Below are 20701 nucleotides of genomic sequence, written 5' to 3'. Positions count from 1 at the left end.
AGCTGTATGTTGTTTCATTTTGATCCATTCTACTTAAATCCCTCTGGATTCTTATATTGTTCATTCATGTTGTTTATTTATGGGCTGAAAACCTTTTTCTTTTTAATAAGCTTTTTGATATTCAGGAGCTATTAGTGTCTACCTATTAGGTCCCTCTAATTTGCCATCTTCTCTCTGTCTTTCAAATAATTTGAGAGAACCACTTAATGTCTCTATGTAAACACAATTCTGTTCTATACAAATGCATTTCTAAAAGAGAAAAAAATAAAGAGGATTTCTTTTTTTTTAATTTAAAAAAGAATGTTTAAAGTAGGAGGGAAAATGAAGCTGCTTCAAGTTTCCAGGCTAGTTTGAGGGAACAAAATTTCTGTTCTAAACAAAATAACTTTTATACCCCAACTAAATAGATAATTCAAAAGGAGAGAATTGGTTGTCAAGGGTGCTATCGTGGGCAAAGAGAACAGTCATGGTTCCTCATTCAGACTGACAGCCAAGTCAAGTTACCCAGGGTGTACTTTTTCTAAACTCTGCTTTTGTGTTTTGGGTAGGAGGAGAGGAAGAATCGATGAAGAATGAAGAAGTAACAGTGTAGAGAGGCAGCCTATTCATTCCTTCAGGACCAGGAAGATGTTTCTCTCCAACATTAACTTACTTGAGGATCTAGGCCAAGGATCTAGGCCTTTATGGCAGCTCCCAACTCACCAGGTGTGAGAGGGGCAGGCATCTGAGCAGACAGAGCCTGTGATCCTTGGATATATAAAAATCTTTCCAGTTACAGAGCAATTGATGCTTATGCTATTATTAAAAGACTTGTAGAGGGTTGCCGAAATTGAACTCAGGTTGCACTTAGATATGTAAAGAAAAAAATATAGCTTCTGTGTCTTTTACTAGTGGGATCTTGTGTTTGTTGTCTATATGAGCCACCATCCCATTGGGTAGTCAGAAGGAGAAGAAGTCCCAAATTTTTGTCCAATCCAGTAAAATCATTTTAATATAGTAATTTTTAAAAATCTTTTTTAAACCACTGACCATGTTTTGGTACAAGAGCTCAGTCTCTCAGCATCTTGCTCTGCTCCTCAACTAGACATCATCCAGAGACATGATGAGTGGTGTGGGTCCCTGGACCCCTCGTTCTTGACAGCGGAAGACATGGGAGGCTTTCCTGTCCCAGCTGATACTTTCTCTACTGAAAGTGTCACTGTTCTGTGCACAGGTCTACATGTTGCCAAATGCAGTGGTTGATTTTCAGTCCTCGTCTTACTTGACAGGCCAGCGTCCCGTGGCACACCTGATCACTGCCTTCTGGAAGCAGACTTTCCACTTGGCATCCTTGGTTCTTTTATCCCACTGGCTTCTCTTTTGCAGGCTCCTTGCTTATTCTTCCTCTTCCTACAGCTTCAATGCTCTGATGGCTTGCTGACTCTGGAGAGACTGCCCCATTCAAAGATAGTCAATTTCTAGAGACAACTCCTGCAAGCTTACCTTTTATATGCAGATCAACCAATCCTAGCCCAGCCTTCTTCCACCTCAGGGCCACTTTCCACCTCCCTAATCACCCCAGGCTCAGGTACCAGGCAACTAAGGGCAGCCTCTATGCCCCAGGGCCTGGTGAAATTATTCAAACTAGTCAGATCCCAGCCTGTATATCCTACCTCATCTGGTATGGCTTGTGGGAACCACAGAAAATTCATGCTAGCATTTTTCCTGCCTCCTGACTGACCATATGGCCCCTTGGAGTATGTCATTCCCCTTCCTCTTGGGAACTGTAAATCTTTTCAGCGGCAGTCTTCTCTGAATCCAGTGTCCTCTGATTATTCAGGTTGGCCACACCTGAACAATAATAAAACCTGTTTTTAAAATACTGACCTCTAAACACAGAGTGTCCCAGAGCAGTCTTTAGTCTTCTCTGCTTTTCTGTTCCCTCTTTGGATATATCCTCACCCAGTCATGTATTTAATGTCAGCTCTGCAGCAATGGCTCCCAAAATTCAGGTCCCCTTAGCACCCTGTGAAACATGACACCCACCCCCCACTCGCACCTGCGGACTCCCTCACCTCTGCTCTCTTTATGCTCATCCTGCTTAATTTCTCCTTTTCTACCTGACATGGGTAAGCAACATGAGAACTCCACTGGCAGTCTTAGTTTCTGAAAGATGCTGGATTCACACCCTCTGACTGGGTAGCTCAAGTTCAAGTCTGCCATTCCAATGTCCCAAATCTACCATGTATACTTCTGACATTTTCTCATTGGATTCTCATGACACCAGGATAGAAAGCAACACTGTTCAGGTAAACAAATAGTTTTTCAAGTATTTTCCAAAACCTTTTCCATAGTGAAACTCAGCTGAAATTTTGTATTAAGATCTTAGGTGACAAAAATTTCCATCTGTCTTTTTAAATGTTTTTATAGAAAATATTACTCTGCTCTTAGTCTTTGTTATTACTCATCACTCCCTCTCCCAAGGAAGCCTGGAGTCCTCCAAAATTTCCATTGTTTATAGATAAGGCTTATTCCACATATGGGAACAGATGACTTACTCTTTATCAGAGCACATCTTTTGCGGAGGGGTAGGTCAGGTACCAGGGATTGAACTCGGGGGCACTCAACCACTGAGCCACATCCCCAGCCCTTTTTTGTATTTTATTTAGAGAGAGGTTCTCACTCAGTTGCTTAGCACCTTGCAGTTGCCAAGGGTGGCTTTGAACTCTGGATCCTTCTGTCTCAGACTCCAGAGCCACTGGGATTACAGGCCTGTATCACCGTGCTGGGCCAGAGCACATCTTAAATATACTACAGGAATTCTAGCAAAAATTGAACTTGTAAGTGCTGGGGTAGCTCATGGTAGAGCACTAGGCTCAGTCATGAGTTGAGCCTAGAATACGTGAGGTTGATCAAAGGGTTCAAACTTTCAGTCATGAGTTGAGCCTAGCATGTATGAGGTCCTGGGTTCAAAAAAAAAAGTTTTTAGGATTGGGGTACGTGAGCCTTTGAAATGAAATTTAATTAAATAGGAAGTGTTAGTCTTCAATCCTCAAAATAAAATGTGCAAAAGATATCAGTATCTGATTTTATTTAATTTTAGACTAATATATCACTGTGTACCCTGGACCTTTAATGAAACCTGTCATATTCACAATCTGTCACTGTTTTGTAAATTTCCTCTGTCAGCATAACTAGACTCTATGAAAAATGATTTTCTTTCAAGAGGTGAACAGGTGTTTGCATTCATGATATCAAGATCTCAAGAAAAATGTAATTCTTATTCTTCTACCATCTTACTTTAAGAAAAAAAAAGATAGGAATTTGCTCTTTTAAGCAATATGGACCTCTTCAGAATATCACAGTTAAGGGCAGGGAAAGGGGACAATGTTGATCAAAGGGTTTAAACTTTCAGTCATGAGTTTGAGCAAGTTCTGAGGATCTAACATGCGGATGGGTATGGATACTGACCATTAAATATACAGTGTTTACAGAGATCAAATCACCACCCTGTACACCTTAAATATACACTGTTTATACTCTTTAAAGATGACTTTGGTTTTATCTGAGTGAGATAGGGAGCTAGTCACTCCAAGATTTTGAGTGAGGAGAGATGTGCTATATCTTATATTTTTGCAAGATCACTGTGGCTCTTGGGTCCAGGCGAGAGATGTGGCTGTGACCACAGTGGTGGTAATGGAGGTGGTGAGAAGTGGGAGATCCACTTTGAAGGAACAGCCAACAGGATTTCAGGATGGGTATAGCAGGGAGTGTGAGGGAGAGGGAGGTCAAGGATGATTTCCAGCTAGAAGGGGGGAGCTGCCACTCATTGAGGTGGAGAAGGCTATAGGAAGCTTGTTCTTTTATCTTTGGGAGAGGGGTGAGTAGAATGATGACATATCCAGTTTGATGGTTGGTGGGACAAGGGCAGAGGAGCAAAGCTTCTGCCATCCTGAATCCTTACAGTAGCACCCTTAAATATTAGATCTCAGAAACTTATAAAGACATCGGCACCAGGACTCAGCACTCTCCCTTGGAGAATTAACCAGCTCTGGCCTGCCCTGTTGGTAAACAAAGTCCTTTAGAAGCAACCAGGAGAATTCCCAAAGACAGAACTTGCTGGCTGAGAGCTTCCTACTGGCACAAACACTCAGGGATGGGTCTCCTTTCTTGGGGTCACTCCCTTTCTCTCCTGTCACTTGCTACTGCTGTTAGTTGCTGATTCCTGCCAAAGTTTCCTTGTTTCTTTTCTTTAACCACTGATACACCAAACCCACAGCTTCTCTCTTGTTCACATCCCCCTTTGGTAATAATGGAAAATATGCAAATATTAGACTTGATATTTTTTCTGCAGCATTTGTTTCATTATCTATTTGATCTGATAAGTGAGAACTTTCCTGGGTTGCACTGATGTGTATTTGCACATATAAATAAACTTTATTTACATTTTATAAGAATACATTTGCTAAGAAAAGTGAATTATAGTTTTGGGCGTTTAGACATATAGAGTTGAGTCGGTAGAATAAGGTAAAAAGTGGCCATGGCATTGACGGTAGAAGAGTAGCCAAGTGCTGTCCTCTCATTTTCTCCCTTCCTTCTTTCTCAAGCTCTTTAGCTGTCTGCCTATGATGGCCAATCCTGTTCCTCTGAGCCTCCTTTACATTAGGTGAGATGCAGGTGGCTGCAGGTGGAGGGGAGACTGAGTTCTGTTGGCAGGAAAGGAAGAATATTTCTGAAGTTTAGAGCTCTCAGCCGGCAGTGGGGGTAAACCTGAAGAGAAGGGTCTGGAAATGGTGAGCCCAGACTTGGGCTCTAGAGAGGTAATTTTGGTATCTATATGAGATTGAGCAGAAGAAGAGAGAGCAGAGCCAAACAAGTGGATTAGAAGGTGATCAGAGTTATGTATTCAAGAGAGGTAAAATGCCTGGACTGTCTGAGAGGCCTGGCAGGGAGGGAGGGACCAAAGGAAAGAGGAGGATGTGGTGGTTGGCCAAAGAAGAGATGGCCATGGTGTGAATTGGGTGCCACAAGGAGTGAGAGGCCCGGAGAGATGGTGTGGGCTGGAGGCAAAGGGGTCAGTATGAGTCAGGTGCAGTTCATGGAACCTATCAGAGGCTCACATGGGTGAGCATAAAGTTCCTGGAATTGCCACATAGAGTTATTTTGAAGGCAGATGGAGAAACAAGGAAGCTCAGGGGGATTCAGAAGCTAGAGAAGGATTTGGGAATTCTGGGTATAAATCTAAATCGTGGTGACTGAGGTAGTAAAAGTGGGATATGGGCGGCAGGATTGCTCCCAGGAGATCATCACTCTCTTTCATATCTATTTCCTTCAGAAACGTTTTTGCCAAGGTATGTTTTGTGCTGGAAGAATGATGAAAGATAGTTTTGCTTCTGAGCATGGACTGAATTATTTGTCACTAGAGCAACCACAGCTCAGCCAATTGCTCATGAAATAACCATTACCAATCATGTACACGCGTGCTTCCCTTGGAATTTTGAGTTTCTTTCAGCAGTTTATTGGATAGATTCATGGCAGAATCTGTGCTAGCACTAAACACTCATGCCCATTAACTAATCCTCCAGGGATCTTTTGGGGTTTGAGAATAACGAAGAGGCAGCACCAGCCCACTCTTTCTAAGACAGATAAAGCAGAAGCCCTTGCTTGGTGCCCCTGTCTCTAGGGTGCTTGGCTCTTAATTTCCTGTCAGATCCCTCCAGTCACTTTAGCTTAATCACGTAAGTCTGGTTTGGTGGCTTAGGTTGTAAAGGGTTTCAGATAGATAGATCTCTTCTCAGTAGAATTTTAATAATAAAATTTGCTGTTTGACAGACTCATTATCCAGTTTTTTTTTTTTTTAAATATGCCAAGGCATAGTGCTCAGTTCCCACTGTTTTTATTGGGCAGATCATTAGCAAGATTTTCAGATACCTTGCTGCTGCATGAGTAATTAAGGTATTTGATAACCTGAGCACTGCTCTATACCTGCATCTAGCAATTCTTGTAAAGGCAGTGGCTTGTAATTCATTGCTTTGATTTAAAAAATGTGACTTTTTTTTATTATTCTTGAAAAAGGGTGTAATAACATTTACAGAAGCAAGAAGCCAATGCTGGAATTGATCCGACTAGCTTTTCCCTTCTTGAAGAGTTGCTGCTCAGCTCTCCTGTGAGCTGGGAGAAACCTTCCTGCCCCACAAGGCCTGTGCTCCAGGTGGCCCACTGCCGCTTCTGAGATTGAAATCAATCACTGGATTGTGATTCTGATAACATGGCTCTACAGGGCAATTACTGTGAAACACTCCACATACATAGAATGTGTCGAAAGGGATTACTTGTGGAAATAGATTTGGGAGACAATTTTATATATTCAGTTGGCATTAGTCAATTTTTTTTCTTTGATCAAACCAGGAAAAAATGTCATTTGTAAGATTTTTCTTAAGTAGAAAATTTTATATTAGTATATACATTTGCGTAGTGGAAATTTTTTCACAACTTAAGTTAAAAATATAATTTTTTAAGTAAAACCACTTAGGGTAGCAGTATGGAGAGTATTCAAAAGACTGGGAATGAACTACCAACTATCATATAACCCAGCTATCCCATTCCTTGGTATTTATACTGAAGAACTAAAATCAGCATGCTGTAGTGATGCAGGCAAATCAATGTTTATAGCAGCACAACTCAAAATAACCAAGTTATGGAACCAGCCCAGGTACCAGTCAACAGATGAATAGATTAAGAAAATATGGTATATATATACACAATGGAGTTTTAATCGACCATAAAGAAGAATGAAATTATGGCATTTGCTGGTATATGGGTGGAACTGGAGAACAACATACTAAGTTAGATAAACCAGTCAGAAAGTCAAGGGTCCAATTTTTTTTCTCATATATGGAAGCTAGAGCAAAAGAAGGAATGAAAGCAGGGTGGCTGAGGGGATCCCTTGAAAATAGAAGGAGTTTGGTGCAGTAGAGGAAGGGGATTGAGGGGGAGGGAGAAAGGACATGAAAAGGGAGGAACAGTAGCATGAAATTGACCAAATCACACTATGAACCTATGTGAATATACCACAGTGAATTCCACCTATGTGTATATCTATATACAGTTCCAATTACAAAACAATAAATAAATAGAAGGAATACCAGCAGAGTGGAGGGAGGGGAATGGGGGAAAGAAGAAGGGAAGGAAAGAGGAAGAACTGGGACTGAAATGGAACAAATTATGTTCTATGCATATATGATTATAATGTATAATTACAATGAACTAGTAAAAACACTTTTAATGTGACTTTTCCTAAACAAACAAACTGATATACCTTACCCTGTTAATTATTTTACAAATGCATGTTTGTTTGTTTTTTTTTTGTTTTGTTTTTTGGCTTTTCAACTGGGCTGTGGTCTCGTGCCGATAAAGCAGATTTCTTCTGCCATTTGTATTTTCATAATTTCCATTATAGTATTAGGCCTAAAGCATACTATTTCACAGAAAAGTTGTTTAAACTAAAACTCAAGTGTAGTGAAAAATTCACATTTTATACTTTTTAAAACTTGTATTTCATTTATATCTAGAGGAAATTTTAGCACTTAACCACCTTATATTTCTGATGTGCTTTTGTGCATGCCCATATTTGTATTGGGTGTGTCAGGGTTATTCTGTGATATTTGAAGAACAGTACTTGATCCTTAGAATTCAGTTGGTGCATTTGTGGGGGGGGTGTACCATGGATTGAACTCAGGGGTGTTTAACTACTGAGTCATATCCCAACCCTTTTAAATTTTTTATTTAGAGACAGGGTCTCTCTGAGTTGCTTACAGTCTCACTAAATTGCTGAGGCTGACTTTGAACTTGTGATTATCCTGCCTTGACCTCCCCAGCCATTGGGATTATAAGTGTGCACCACTGTGCCCAGTTTAAAAAGATTTTTACTAATTAATGTTTAAGAAATAGTTGTCTTGCAACAGGATTGTGTTTCTGTGGCTTTACAGACACAATGCTGTTTGCATACTTTCACTTGTGTCATAATGATGGTGTCATTAGTTGCCCTTTATTCCTTATAACTTGGAAGATAAATTTGAGGGACCGAAGTTGAATACTTTGTTTTTTGTTTCTCAAAGGTCTCATCAGAAAATTGAAGACGCCGAAGAAAGCAGTGATGAGATTCTTGCTCGTCTAACCTCTGCGGTAAGGCCATGCAATTTCCCTGTCTAGGGGTGCAGAAGTAATGAGGCTGGGTCTTCCAAGGAAGCCTGTTTGGGTGGTGGTGTAGAGAGAGATTTGCCCTGTGGCTGCTCTTCATTGTAGGAGGCCCAAGGCATGGCAGAGAGAAAGTGGCTTTGATTTTCTGTGCCCTGATGCAAACGCTTTTGCAAGATTGCAGATATCCCTAGTGGAAAGTTCCTGCAGTCTTCGTGGAGGCGTAGTATCTGATTGTTTAAATCCAGTATGATTTAACCTAGGAAAAATTGTGATCTGCTGCACAGTACAAAAGACTTTCTGTTTTATTATGGAAAAAACACTTTAGGTAACAAAAGGACAGAATGTTGGTTTTTATTGGTTAGTTGGTTGGTTGGTTGGTTGGTTAGTTTTTGTCTTTGTATTTTTGCAGTACTGTGATTTGAACCCAGGGCCTCCCACTTGCGAGGCAAACACTCTACCACTGAGCAACATCCTCAGCCAGGACATTGGTTTTTAATGTACTGTACTACACCATTGTCATTGTGGTTATTTTTTTAAAATTATTTTTTATTTTTTATTTGTTTCAATTAGTTACACATGACAGTACAATGTCATTGTGGTTATTAAAGCCACTGATTGAACTTGGTAACAGCATTGCTGGTTGAAGGAGAGTTCGAGCCTTTCTTCATAGCAAAAGTTGGCTGAGGTCATTAATCATCAAACTTTTTTTTGACAGGCTCTAGCAGTACCGTGTTACAAAATCTTACCCATTGACCTGGCTATTTGGAAGCTTTTCTACACTTCCCAAAGATTCTTTAGTTCTGCTTAAATTCCACAAATAAAACGATTATTGCATAAAATCACGCTTGATTGGGTTATATGTATGGATGAAACTATCTGCACAGTGTTATGCACCAGTTTTATCACCTGGGCATAGCTTGAAGAATGAAAGTTGTCTGTCCTACTCTTTTGGCATGCAGCTTAGGAAAGTAATTTTTTATTAGGTATAGTGATGGGTGGTATAAAATGTCACATGAAATGAAATATTGACAGCATGTTATGAAAAAAATATTTAGCATGGCTTTTATTGTTTAAAATATGGACCAAAATGGAGGAGTGCCTATTGTAAACAAAATAATAATTGGCATCTTAAAAAAATCACTCACTCTGGGTCAGATACCATGTTACATACCATACGTATGTATGTGTACATGTACATACACATGTGTATACATTCTGCTAAATTGCACCACAGTTCTATGAAGTAGCTGGTATTACTTCTGTTTTGCAGATATGAGATCTTTTAGAGGTTAAGTAATTTCACCCAGCTTGAAAGGAACAAAACCCGAATCTGAGCTCAGAATGTTTTCTCTCCTAATCAGGTTCTCTCAAATGTCATTTCTCATTTTTTCATAATATGGAACATTTATTTCAGAAATGGTAAAGATATGTAAGATTTGGTCCCTACAGCCATACCAAAGAGGCAAGACAGGTAGATTAGAAAATTGACACAGGATATGGTTGGAAACTGAATACCGAAGAAAGTGATGTCTAGATTTTAAATGCAAGAACAGTCGAAGAGAGCACCATTGAGGTGACTGTACCACCACTGAAGACAGCAGAGCTTTGAGCAGGTGATGATCTGGGAGATTTCTTCTAGCTTCAGGACTTACTGTGGGCAGGTGTGAGAATAAGAAGGTGCAGTGGGAAAATAGTACACTCACCTGATTAGAGGAGAAGGCATTAGTTAAAAAATGAAAGATTTTTTTTAACAACATATTAATTTGATGAAGTGAATGTTTAAGAAAGAAAAAAGTTGGAAGAAGGGAGACAGTTGGAGATTGAGGAAAGCCTAGGTTATGGTAGATTTTGTGGAAATCAAAAGAAAGACAAGTTCAATAAGGAACATAAAGAATTCTTAAAAATCAGTAGGACCGGGTAAAGGTAGAAGGGGAGTCAGAAGACTAAAGTTCCAGATTCTTGTGCGTGGACACACAATGATGCTTCTAAGAAGTTGAGTAAAGTATGTGAAAAGGGAGATGATTTGGGGGTACATACTGATGTTTGTGGAGATAAGAACATACAAGTATTCAGGGAAAACCAGAAGACATGAGTCTGGTGTTCACGGAGGTCAGGGCTAAGTCCTTTGAAGCAGACAGAGACGTCACAAATGCAAGAGCAGAGTAGAAAAAGGAGTCTAGGGAAGACCCACAGTGAGAGATCACCAGGGAGAGGAGAGGACAGGGAAAGGAACAACTGGGTGGTTTTTACCCTGGAAATCAAGTTCAAAAGAGTTCACTATGAATTTAGTTGAAGTAACCTAACTGGGAAAATACTCAAGCTGAAAGACTAAATAAATCAAGGTAAAATATAAGAGTGGCATTTTTGAATAAAAGGACAGTTTCATCTTTTCAAAGGATGCTTGCTTAGCCTAGAAGAGAAAAAACAAAACAAAACAAACAAACAAAAAAAACTGTTCTGAGATAGAAGATCTTGATTTTTGTTTTTTTCCTAATAGTGTGACCTTGGTCGAGTTGAGCTGTTGGGCTAAACCATCTCTAAGGTTTCTCCAAGTTCTAAAATTCCACTGGTCATTCTGTTAGCTTTTATTAAGGGACTGTTGTGCTAGGTTCACCTCTTCAGAATGTGGTAGCACCTGTTGGCACTGGTAGATACATTTTAAGCTACCCAGGTGCTAACTGCCTGCAACAAGGGAGATGTTTACATGCATCACCCAAGTTAACCATTCTCCTCTACTATGACCCTCACAGGTGGTAAAGGAGTAAAAGCAAAAGTCACGTTTGTAATGTAGAGTTGTCGATGTGCTCTCTGAGGGTGTGTGTTTTGGGGTCAGTTGAAAGGGGCAGTGGTTTCCAGTGGTACAGTTAGCTCTGCCCTCTTGCAGATGCACCTTTTTTTATTTCAAATTTGGGAGTTTTTGTATACCTGTCTCTTGAAACAAAACAACTTAAACAAACAAACAAAAAAAGAATCCTTATTTCTTCAATCCCAATAGTTTATTTCCTAGTCCTTCTCTTGGGTTTATCAGCAGGAAAGATCCTGTAATCTATAAAAAAAAAAAAACAACCTGAAATTCTACTCTGTTAGACAATTCTAGTGAATTTTCATATTGAAGAAACATGAGGAATAGAGCATGAGTAGAAATAAAAGTGCCTTTATAATTCCTTCTGATTTAGAATTATCAACTTTATATAAAGCATGAAATTAAAATGGTCCAGTCATATATCTAGTAATTTTTTAGGGAATGGTAACCTTTCCAAGTACCTGACATACAAAAACTTAAATAATTAATTCTGTGGGAAGTTTTCAGCTTAAGAAAGGACAGGATGTAATGAACCCTTGCCTTTATATGAAGTCTTCACAGATGCTCTGGCGATTGTTATCTGGGATCAATCTGTTTCCCTGTTGCACATATGATTTATACCTTAGCCTCTTTATAATATCTTCTGGCTTTTTTGATAGCTTGAAACCCCTTTTCTTTTTTACTTGACTCTGAGTCTCTGGAGGACCAATAAAACTGGTCAGCTGAGAAAGTCCCTTGAGTCCCTCAGCCTATTAGTTTCCATCTTTGAAGTTCTGAGCATAATCTTAATTTTAAACTTGCTTCTTCCAGTGTTCATGACAAATAGAGTATTCAGAATTGATGAGGCAACTTTTATATATTCATATTATAACCTAGGGTTCTGCTTGTCAAAACTAAACACAGGGAAAATTTTATGGTGCATTATGGATTGTTTCAAAGCCATAGCTGTGTTTTAATCAGTTTTTTTTTTTCGGTGACTAAATGATCTGACCAGAACAAATTTTAGGAGAGGAAAAGTTTATCTGGGGGCTCACAGTTTCAGAGGTCTCAATCTATAGACAGCAGGCTTTATTCCTCAGGGCTCAAGGTGAGGGTGAACATCATAACACAAGAGTGTGGCAGAGGGTGATCAGAAAGCAGAGAGAGAAAAAAAAAACACTCCATTTTCCGGATACAAAAGATATACCCCATAGCCATACCCCCAAAGAGCCACTTCCTCCAACCACACCCCTCCTCTGCCTCCAGTCACCACTCAGTTAATCCCATCAGGAATTAATCAATTCATTGGATTAAGGCTATAACCCAATCATTTCTCCTCCAAACCTTCTTGCATTGCCTCATTTGTGAGATTTTGGGGGACACCTCATATCCAAACCAAAGCATCTCTTAAGGATGTAAATTTAAAAAACAAGGTGAATATTGAGGCATTGATAAGAATTGAGAAGTTATTTGGGAAGTGTCCAAAAATAGGTAATATAAACATGGACATCCTTAAAAAGGAGTAAAAACCAATTCTAGACTTCATTCTCTATGTACTTAAGACCAACACCCAAAGCAAAACCTATTAGTTATTTCTGTTTCTAATGGCTACCTTTTCACGATGGAAATTGTGGAGAGAGAGAAATACAGACATCTTAATCTGGGCTTGAGTAAAACTTGTGATTTTTATTCCTGGTTTAATTGTGAAACTCCTGCAGTGATGTGCATTCAGCTCAACTGCGAAATGTGTATGTTGGATTCCTATTTGGTTGGATGGCAACACATCACTGATGAATGGGTGGTAGCACACAGTGTCCTCTATGCTGCTTGGTCCAGCAAAATCAGCCCTCTTGAGAAGACCACCTGAGAAGACAATTTGAATGCTGAAACCCAGCCTTGGTGCTGGCAGGGAGTCTATGCCCATATCTTGAGAGAGGAATTAAAATGACAAAAGGGGAATTCAGAATTTAAGAAGAGAGCTCAATGTGGATGTGAGCAATATTGAATACTCCTGGACCATGTGACAGGCACTCTCACCCCCTGCATTCCTCCTCAGAGCTGACTCAGTCTATCCTTTTCATCCATTTAGATTTCTTTAGTTGTGTGGTTCTGCTCTATCCCTGTGCTCATTTTACTCAGTTCACCTGGCTTGAACGTAGAACTGCATCCTCTGATGCGTATATTGGTATTTTTTCAAATTCCTTCTCATAGAGTCTTGAGGTACAAAGCATTGCTCCTCTGAGAAATAGCACAGAGCTAGAATCTTGTCAGTTGAACCCAAGTTATAAAAGAGATGGCTGCTATCAGTTTGAAAAGATCTGAAAGGAGCTATAGCCCCAAGAAGCACAAACCTATGCTAGGATATAGAACTTTAGGTGAAATAGAGAATAAGGAATCTGCTATAGATTTTATTTTTTCATCTCTCTAGGGAAAAAAAAAGGTGGCTATAATTAACTGCTGTACAATGTCAACTTCACAAAAGCATTTTTCACTGCTTGGTGTCTAAAGAATGTGACAAAGTTCCATCTGTTTCACATCAACCGTGAACTTGTTCTTTCAGATTTTCTAGCATCCTTTTTTACAAAAGTCATGTTCTCACTTTCCCCCATTTGGGATCCTGCTTGTAGATAAACTGGTCTGGTTGTGGTCTTATTAACAAGACCTGCACTCAACTGGGGTCTCTGATTCTCCTTTCATGCCTTCTTTTCCTTAAGAGTTCTCTTGAGCAGTACTTGTTACAGAACCACCAGGAGGCAGTCTTAATGAGAACAGTTGTCCCGCCAGCAGAAGCATGAGACTATGAAATTCAAAGACCTAAACTTTTAAAGATTCTCTCTTCTCAGCAACAGAGCCTGTTCTCCTATTTTCCTTTTACTCATTTAAAGCTCCTTTCCCATTTGCCACAACTCATCTTTCATCTGAAACTTCAGTCGTTTTCTTTGAGCTGCATCTGCCACGGGGGTCTATTTATACCCTTCCTTAGTGCATGAAGGAGTTAAAGTGGCTAGGAGTCCTTCAGTCAGTTCTTCTTGATGACTCAACAATTTGGATTCGATACACTGAGTAAATTCCTCTTTGAGTGGTAGTATCTGAAGATAGCAGTGACAGCTTTTTAAGTTGGAAACTATCATATTGATACTCGTTCAAGAAGCAGAAATAGCATGGGATTTGGATTTCAATGAACCTTTAAAATCATAGGCTACTGGAGGCTCATTTAAGGGACTGGTTGCCAAGTTAGCAAGGTCTGAGTAATGTTGGGTGAGTGGAAGTGGGAGAATCTGTCACAATGAGTACGTGAGAAGCACAATCAAGTAATAATTTTTTTCAAAACCATATTAAAATGGGTTTTAAAAACACAAACACTTAGTTTCCACTCAGTACTCCCTTTATTGTCTGTCTGCCTCTTCCTTTATGGAGTATTGAGAAATGGAGTGTAGTTAATTTCCTCCCCTCAGTCTCTCATAGACCTGAGCAGGCTTGTCTCTTCAGAGGAAAAAAACTAAGTTACTCCCCCAGGGAATGACTAACCTGTCAGGCTGCCTCAGGATCACAAACATCTTGTTACCTTTTATTTCTTATCTATGGGGAAAGTAAAATTCCTACCTAGAATCCTTAGTCCGGCTATATCCGTTTCAGTGACTTAAGAAATGATATATGATTTGGGGAAGGGCCAGGTAGACCGAGTTCTGAGAGGAGGCATCAAGCAAGGCCTAAGAAATCAAATCTGTTTTGAGGTTTGTTTTAAATGAGCCAGTGCAGTTGTAGCACATCCCTTGTGTAGGCTGCTTGTTTCATTTGTTTTTGGGGAGCTGCAGGGCTTGCTACTCCCTACCCTGTTTGTGCTTTGGTGCTGCCCTTACCTGGCTACCGTGTCAGAGGGCCATGGGTTGTGGGCTACCAGTCTCTGGGTCTCTAGGACCATACAGAGAGCGGGTTTAAAAAGCTCCTGCAGTTCCCCTTAGTTGGGATCTGACAGTTAACACTTTACAAATCTGTGGCTGTTGATACCTGAACAGATCACTGAACAGTATACTGCCATCCCTTATTAATAAAAAAATGTTATATGCTCAATGTTTCTTTCCTCTCAAAATTGTTTTTATCATCCTGGGAATAGATCCACAAATACCATAAAATACAAGTGTGTATATATACACATACCTTTTTAAAATAATTACTAAGTCATCATCTCTAATTCCAAAGAAACTATCCGAGCCTACCCAGATTATGTGGTGATCTAATGGAACCCTAGCTCTGAGAATTTGGTTTTGGGGAACAGCTTAATATATGCTGTTTCACCTACCAAAATGAGGCTATGTGAGGACCTTTATTTTAAAGCATTTGTTTGGGACTTGGGGGTTTAGCCCAGTATTAGTTGTGCTAAGTAAGTTTGAAGCTCTGGGTTTTAGCCCCAGCATAAAAAATAAATAAATAAATAGTAAAAAGTAAATAAAATATCTATTCAGAAAGGTGAGTGGAGACCATTCAAGAGTATCTCAGTGAGTCCCTCAGAGATAGAGGAAGAGCCCTATGGGTTTTTTGTTTGTTTGTTTTTGTGTGTGTACATGAATATTATAGTATTGGGTATTTGTTCCCAAGATGAAGAAAACCACTTTGATATGAAATACACATAGAAAGTAGGAACTTTTTTAATTGGCAAGGAACAGAAATATACCATTCAACCGTAAGTCTGGATATTGACATCACAAGTTTGCAAAGTTACTATGAAATCCTCTCTGAGGGAAGCCAAAGGAATTACAAAGGAACAACCATGAACATTTCATATTGAGCCACTTCTATGTGTATTTGTTTAAAATAGGATTTATTATGTCTATCTTAGATGAAAGTAATTTTGCACACTTAAGTCACTGTTATAGCCATAATTGGACAAGGACGAAGGGGCATATAAAAAGGGACAATTTTTGAGCTTTTGTTTTTGTTGTTGTTTTGGGTGATGATAGAATAAGGTAAATTTTAAATTAGTTTCTGTTGTTTCATATTGCTGTACAAATTAGGATATAATGACATGTTATGTAAATACTAGGTAGAAATAGCATGCATTCTTTCCTGTATTCGTGAAGGTCAAAGTAAATCTGATGGTTATCAACACTGTTGATCTTGCTTTGCAGCTTCTTTCACATTCATCTGATACTTGGCTTGTTTAAGTTGAATGTCAACACTTCATAATTTTTTAATCAAAAAATGCCCCAAATGAAGCTTTTCAGAAGCAATCCATTATTAACACTGAAGGATTTATTATTTTCTAGGTTATTTTTCTTGTGTGCATATTTATTTTAAACACAAAACCCCCAAACCTTTGATTTTGTAGTCTTTCATTTTTACTGTGTTTCCAGGGCTAATATTAGTATTACCTAGAGCATTTACAGTGGTGCTGAGTATCCCATTTCATGGATTTAGCATGTCCTCTATATTTAAACTTTGTGGTTATTTTCAATCTTTTTCTGTTAAAAACACACAAAGATGAACTTCTATATGGGAAAATCTTTTAGGGAAATAATTCACAGGTGTTAATGTATTAGCCTACTGTCAACTTATGAAGACCAAGTGAGAAATGTGTAAGAGGCTGACAGAAGTTGGTGGTTGGTGCATTTTGACCTTGTCCAGGTGTTCTGTTGATGCCTTCTGTGCGCTGTCACACAGTCTTACATCACAGCATAAATTATCCACTTGGAGAGATGAAGCATTTACAACAGGCTGTATTAAAGATTTAATTAAGCATGCATATGAATTTTAAAAAACAATAGAGGGTTGAAAAGGGTAGTCTTCTTTTTATTATCACTTAGAAAACTTGGTATTCATTGAATGGGCCTCAACAGGTTGGGTTTGGAGTTTGATTCTAGAATTCTCTCCTTATTTGAGGCTTTTCATGAAATGATGCCTATCAAAAGGTATATCAAAAGCATTTTGGTTTTTAACCTATTAGAAATCTTTAAGTACTGGTAAGCATGTCTGCATATCTGTCTGATTTAGCAGTTTGGAAGTTCATCGAGCTGGTTTTCAGGTTTTCTGGGTCTACTGCGTGAACTCAGAGGAAAAAAAAACAAAAAAGAATATGGCGTGGTCCATGTCTTCAAGTGGCTTGCTGTTTACCAGTGAGTAGCTATAATCAAAGGTAGTGTAATGTCAGTTTCCTGTAGTGAGTACAATGTGCTGTGAAGGTCAAAAGAAAAAGTTGTGGTGCTCAGAGGTTTAAGATATGTCCCATGGAGGGAGGAGCCTTGGATGTATGTTGGACATAAGGGACAGTGAGAGTGAACAGAGAATAGCATTCTAATTAGAAAGAACAGCATGAACAAAAAGCCAGAGATGGGTAGGTTTAAGGAATGAGTATCATTTCTATGTGGCAGGAGTGTGCAGTTCATAAGTGGCAATAATAAAGAATCTCCTTTGTGAGGTGGGCAGGGTGAATTGTCTTACATCTATAATTGCAGAGGGAGGGGTTGAGATTTGATTAGGTAGACAGAAATAGCCACTGAAGCACCTGAGAGGATTGGGATGTGCTGTAAGGAGCTTTACCTGGTGACATCCTCGTTGGATGGATTGGAATGCGGAGGGAGAATCAGACTGTTAAGTGAACCCAGGAGACCCCGTTAGCTCTCGGGGTTTCATTAAGCTCAAATCAGTTGAGCAGAGAGCTAACTGTACAGTACCTCCATGCTGCAAGTACTACATAGTATACCTCAGTAATTAGCATAAGGCACTGTTACAGTTTAGTGGAATTTTTGAAGTTTTGAGAACATCAAGGCTGGTCCCTTTGAAAGAAAGACAGCAGGGAAGGAAGGCTTCAAAGGTCTCCTTCTCTATTCACTTATATTACAGATAGAATAGGAAGACCCATGGCAAAACTATTTCTCAAAGGAAACCCCCGAATCCCATTTGCTTTTCTGAGCAAGAGGGAATCGATTTGTCAGGTAATGATAGTGTGGACTGTAAATTCACGCATGTTTTTCACATTTGCCCTCCTTCCCATGCCTTGTGTTTCTTACCTAAGCCAAGAGAGGAGGGTGGGGAAGCACTCTGAAGGCAGAAGTATATGTGGGGAATGTGCCTTTTTTTTTTCCTTTCAAACTTTAATTTTGTACTGCATCAGATACTGCTCACAGATGCTGTTTCCTCAATGAGTTTTTTTAAAATAATTCAGTTAGGCAGATAGATATTCCTGATATTTGAGATTAAACCCAAAGACGACAGTTACTGGAAGATCTGTTTAGGGTGGAAGAAAAACATTCTCAGAGATAAAATAAGGAAAAAAAGGCAAAGGTTAAGATATAAATAACAACTAAAATGTTGTTTGCACTCATATGTGTCTGTTTTTACCATAAAACCAAGTATATATAGTCAGCCAGCCCTCTACATCCTCAGGTTCCACATTCAACCAACTTCAGACTGAAAATATTTGGAAAAATTGGATTTGTAATGAATGGGTACAGAATTTTTTTTCACATCATTATTCTCTAGGTAATACCATATAATAATTACTTATATAGCATTTATACTATAGTAGGTATTATAAATAGTCTAGATATGATTCAAAGCATATGAGAGGATATATCTGGGTTTATCCAAATACCACAGCATTTTATTTAAGGGACTTGAGCATCTGAGAATTTTGGTATTCTTGGGGGTCCTGGAACCAATTCCTCACAGATATAGGGGGAGAATTCTGAATAGCTTATTAAATGAGCTGGATTTGATAAGATACAAGCAGAAAAATCCTTTAATTTTTCTCACCACTGTTCTCTCCAGTCAGCTCTGAGTGTCTCATTCCAACCCTGGATGAAGCTTTGGGTAGATCTATAGCTTTCCTTGGCTTTCACAGATCAATCCGTTCATTTAGATACGAGAAGTCCAGTTGAGTCCAACATCAGAGTTTTAGTCTGTGCGGTCCAGAGCATCTCCTTCCTCCTAATCTAAGCCTGGGTTGACATTCTCATCTTGTTTCCTGCTTTTCCTTCTCTGCCCTTCCTCTTCCTCTACCCCCAGCACTACCCCAGTGAGGGTTCGAGAGGCTAGAAGGAAGAGATCAAGTCAGTAAAGGTCTTTCTTGACTGCTACAGTTTTGTGATCTGGTATCAGGGTTCTCTGTGCAAGAGCTGTAGAAATCTATTTTTTTTCTACATGGGGTCATCCTGTGACTTGGCTGGATACTCCCGTTCCTTTGGACCCATCAGTTGCAGTTCCAAGAACTCAGTCGTTTCTCTTCTTCTGAAACTTTAAGATTGTTCCTTTAGCCTCTGGCTTGTGCCTATAGTTTCCTTCTATTGGAGGAACCCCACCTTTCCTGGAGTCTTGTTTTCAAAATGACCTACACCCAACTCCCTTCTCATACAAAGGAAACATGAAAGCATTATTGTCCTGCCCAATTCTGGAGGAGCAGGCCATCCCAGCACAGCACAGCACAGCACAGCTCTTTCTTTGTTCCTTTCTTTGCCTCTCTTTGCCCCTTTTTGTTAATCCTCTTATTTTTTTTTTTTTGTTGTTTTTAATGGCAGCAGTCCCTTTGTCTCATTAACTCCAGAGACAAATGCTAGATAATTCAAGTGATCAAGCCCCGCCACCACTTGATTCAGTGTGTATGTGTCCCCCTGCACTTATGCAACCAACTGTCCCTGCAGCACTGCAACAACTCCCTTTAAACAAGTGATCTTTGTTAATTCCTCTGGGATAATCTTCAAGCCTCCCCAATATTTCCTTGAAATGAAGTGGGTGAGTGGTGCTGAAAGGAGAATTTTGCTGCTTCAAGGGATAATGGAATCAGGCAGAGATGCACCTAGCCCTGGCCTCTAGTTCTGAGCAGTTTTCTCCAATTGTTCTTGGTTTGGTGATTCAGCAGAAATGCTAAGACCACAGGACAAATCTCATTTAATATAATGTTACCTATAGCATGAAGGTGAAACTATGCCTAAGAATATATTATAGCTTAGCAGGTAACAGAAACTTTTTCAAGCTTAATAGATTCTATGCTAATCATAGAAAAATTAAACCAGCATTTTAATTTGATTTGAATTTGGGTTAGAGGAAATACTAAGGAATAAATCCTAATAAAGCATCTTCTAAAGGAAGGGCTTAAACATATTAATACTTAATTTACAAAACAAAACTGTATATTGGAAGTCAGGCCAAAAGATTTACAGAAGATTTTTAAAATATAGCGGCTTAGGTTGTAGCTCAGTGGTAGAATACATGTTTAGCATGCATGAGGCCCTGGATTCGACCCTCAACACCGGTAAAAGAAAAAAGAAAGAAAAATATCATAAAACCCTTTGACAAACTTACGAGGTTTTTTTTTTACTTATGCAACCAAACTTTGTTCTTTAAAACAAAAGAGTCTGTGGATCTTTGGAGATTATATTAGTTCAAGCTTCAGTGGTCTATGGAAGAGTATGAGGAGGCCAGGTAGCTGAGTAAGAACCTACAAACACATGAAAGAGGTATGATGTATAAATAGGAACTCAGTTTATTCTGGGTCATGTTTATGTAAATTACAAAACGTTTTTAAGAGCTTATCTGCACAAGTTGCCATAGGTCAGATATATAAGGCAATATGTGGATACTTAAGGCAGTGAATACATGGAAGACATTTAGAACAATGTCCTGGCACATAGTAAGTGTCACAAAAGTGTTCAATTTATTGTTTTGTTATTTTATATTCTGTACTGTGTGTAGGAGATTATGGAACTGAACAGGGTGATCTTTACATTACTTCTAGCTGCCATCCTGTGC

The 20701-nt window shown here is 39.2% G+C and overlaps 1 protein-coding gene across 5 annotated transcripts in view; it reads left to right on the top strand.

Moving 5' to 3' along the window:
• Rapgef5 (Rap guanine nucleotide exchange factor 5) overlaps positions 1-20701 on the top strand; it is a 238850-nt gene that overhangs the window by 51093 nt on the left and 167056 nt on the right. For all 5 annotated transcript variants that reach the window (XM_046463507.2, XM_058585344.1, XM_046463504.2 and 2 more), the window contains one exon: positions 8097-8163. In XM_046463507.2, coding sequence (XP_046319463.2) covers positions 8097-8163 — 67 coding nt within the window. The remainder of the gene's footprint in view (positions 1-8096; positions 8164-20701) is intronic.

The sequence above is a fragment of the Marmota monax genome, unplaced genomic scaffold (genome assembly GCF_021218885.2).
Source record: "Marmota monax isolate L192 unplaced genomic scaffold, Marmota_monax_Labrador192_F-V1.1 WCK01_AAM20220418_F8-fsc00057, whole genome shotgun sequence".
Lineage (NCBI taxonomy): Eukaryota > Metazoa > Chordata > Mammalia > Rodentia > Sciuridae > Marmota > Marmota monax.
This window is presented reverse-complemented; position numbering and strand designations above follow the sequence as displayed.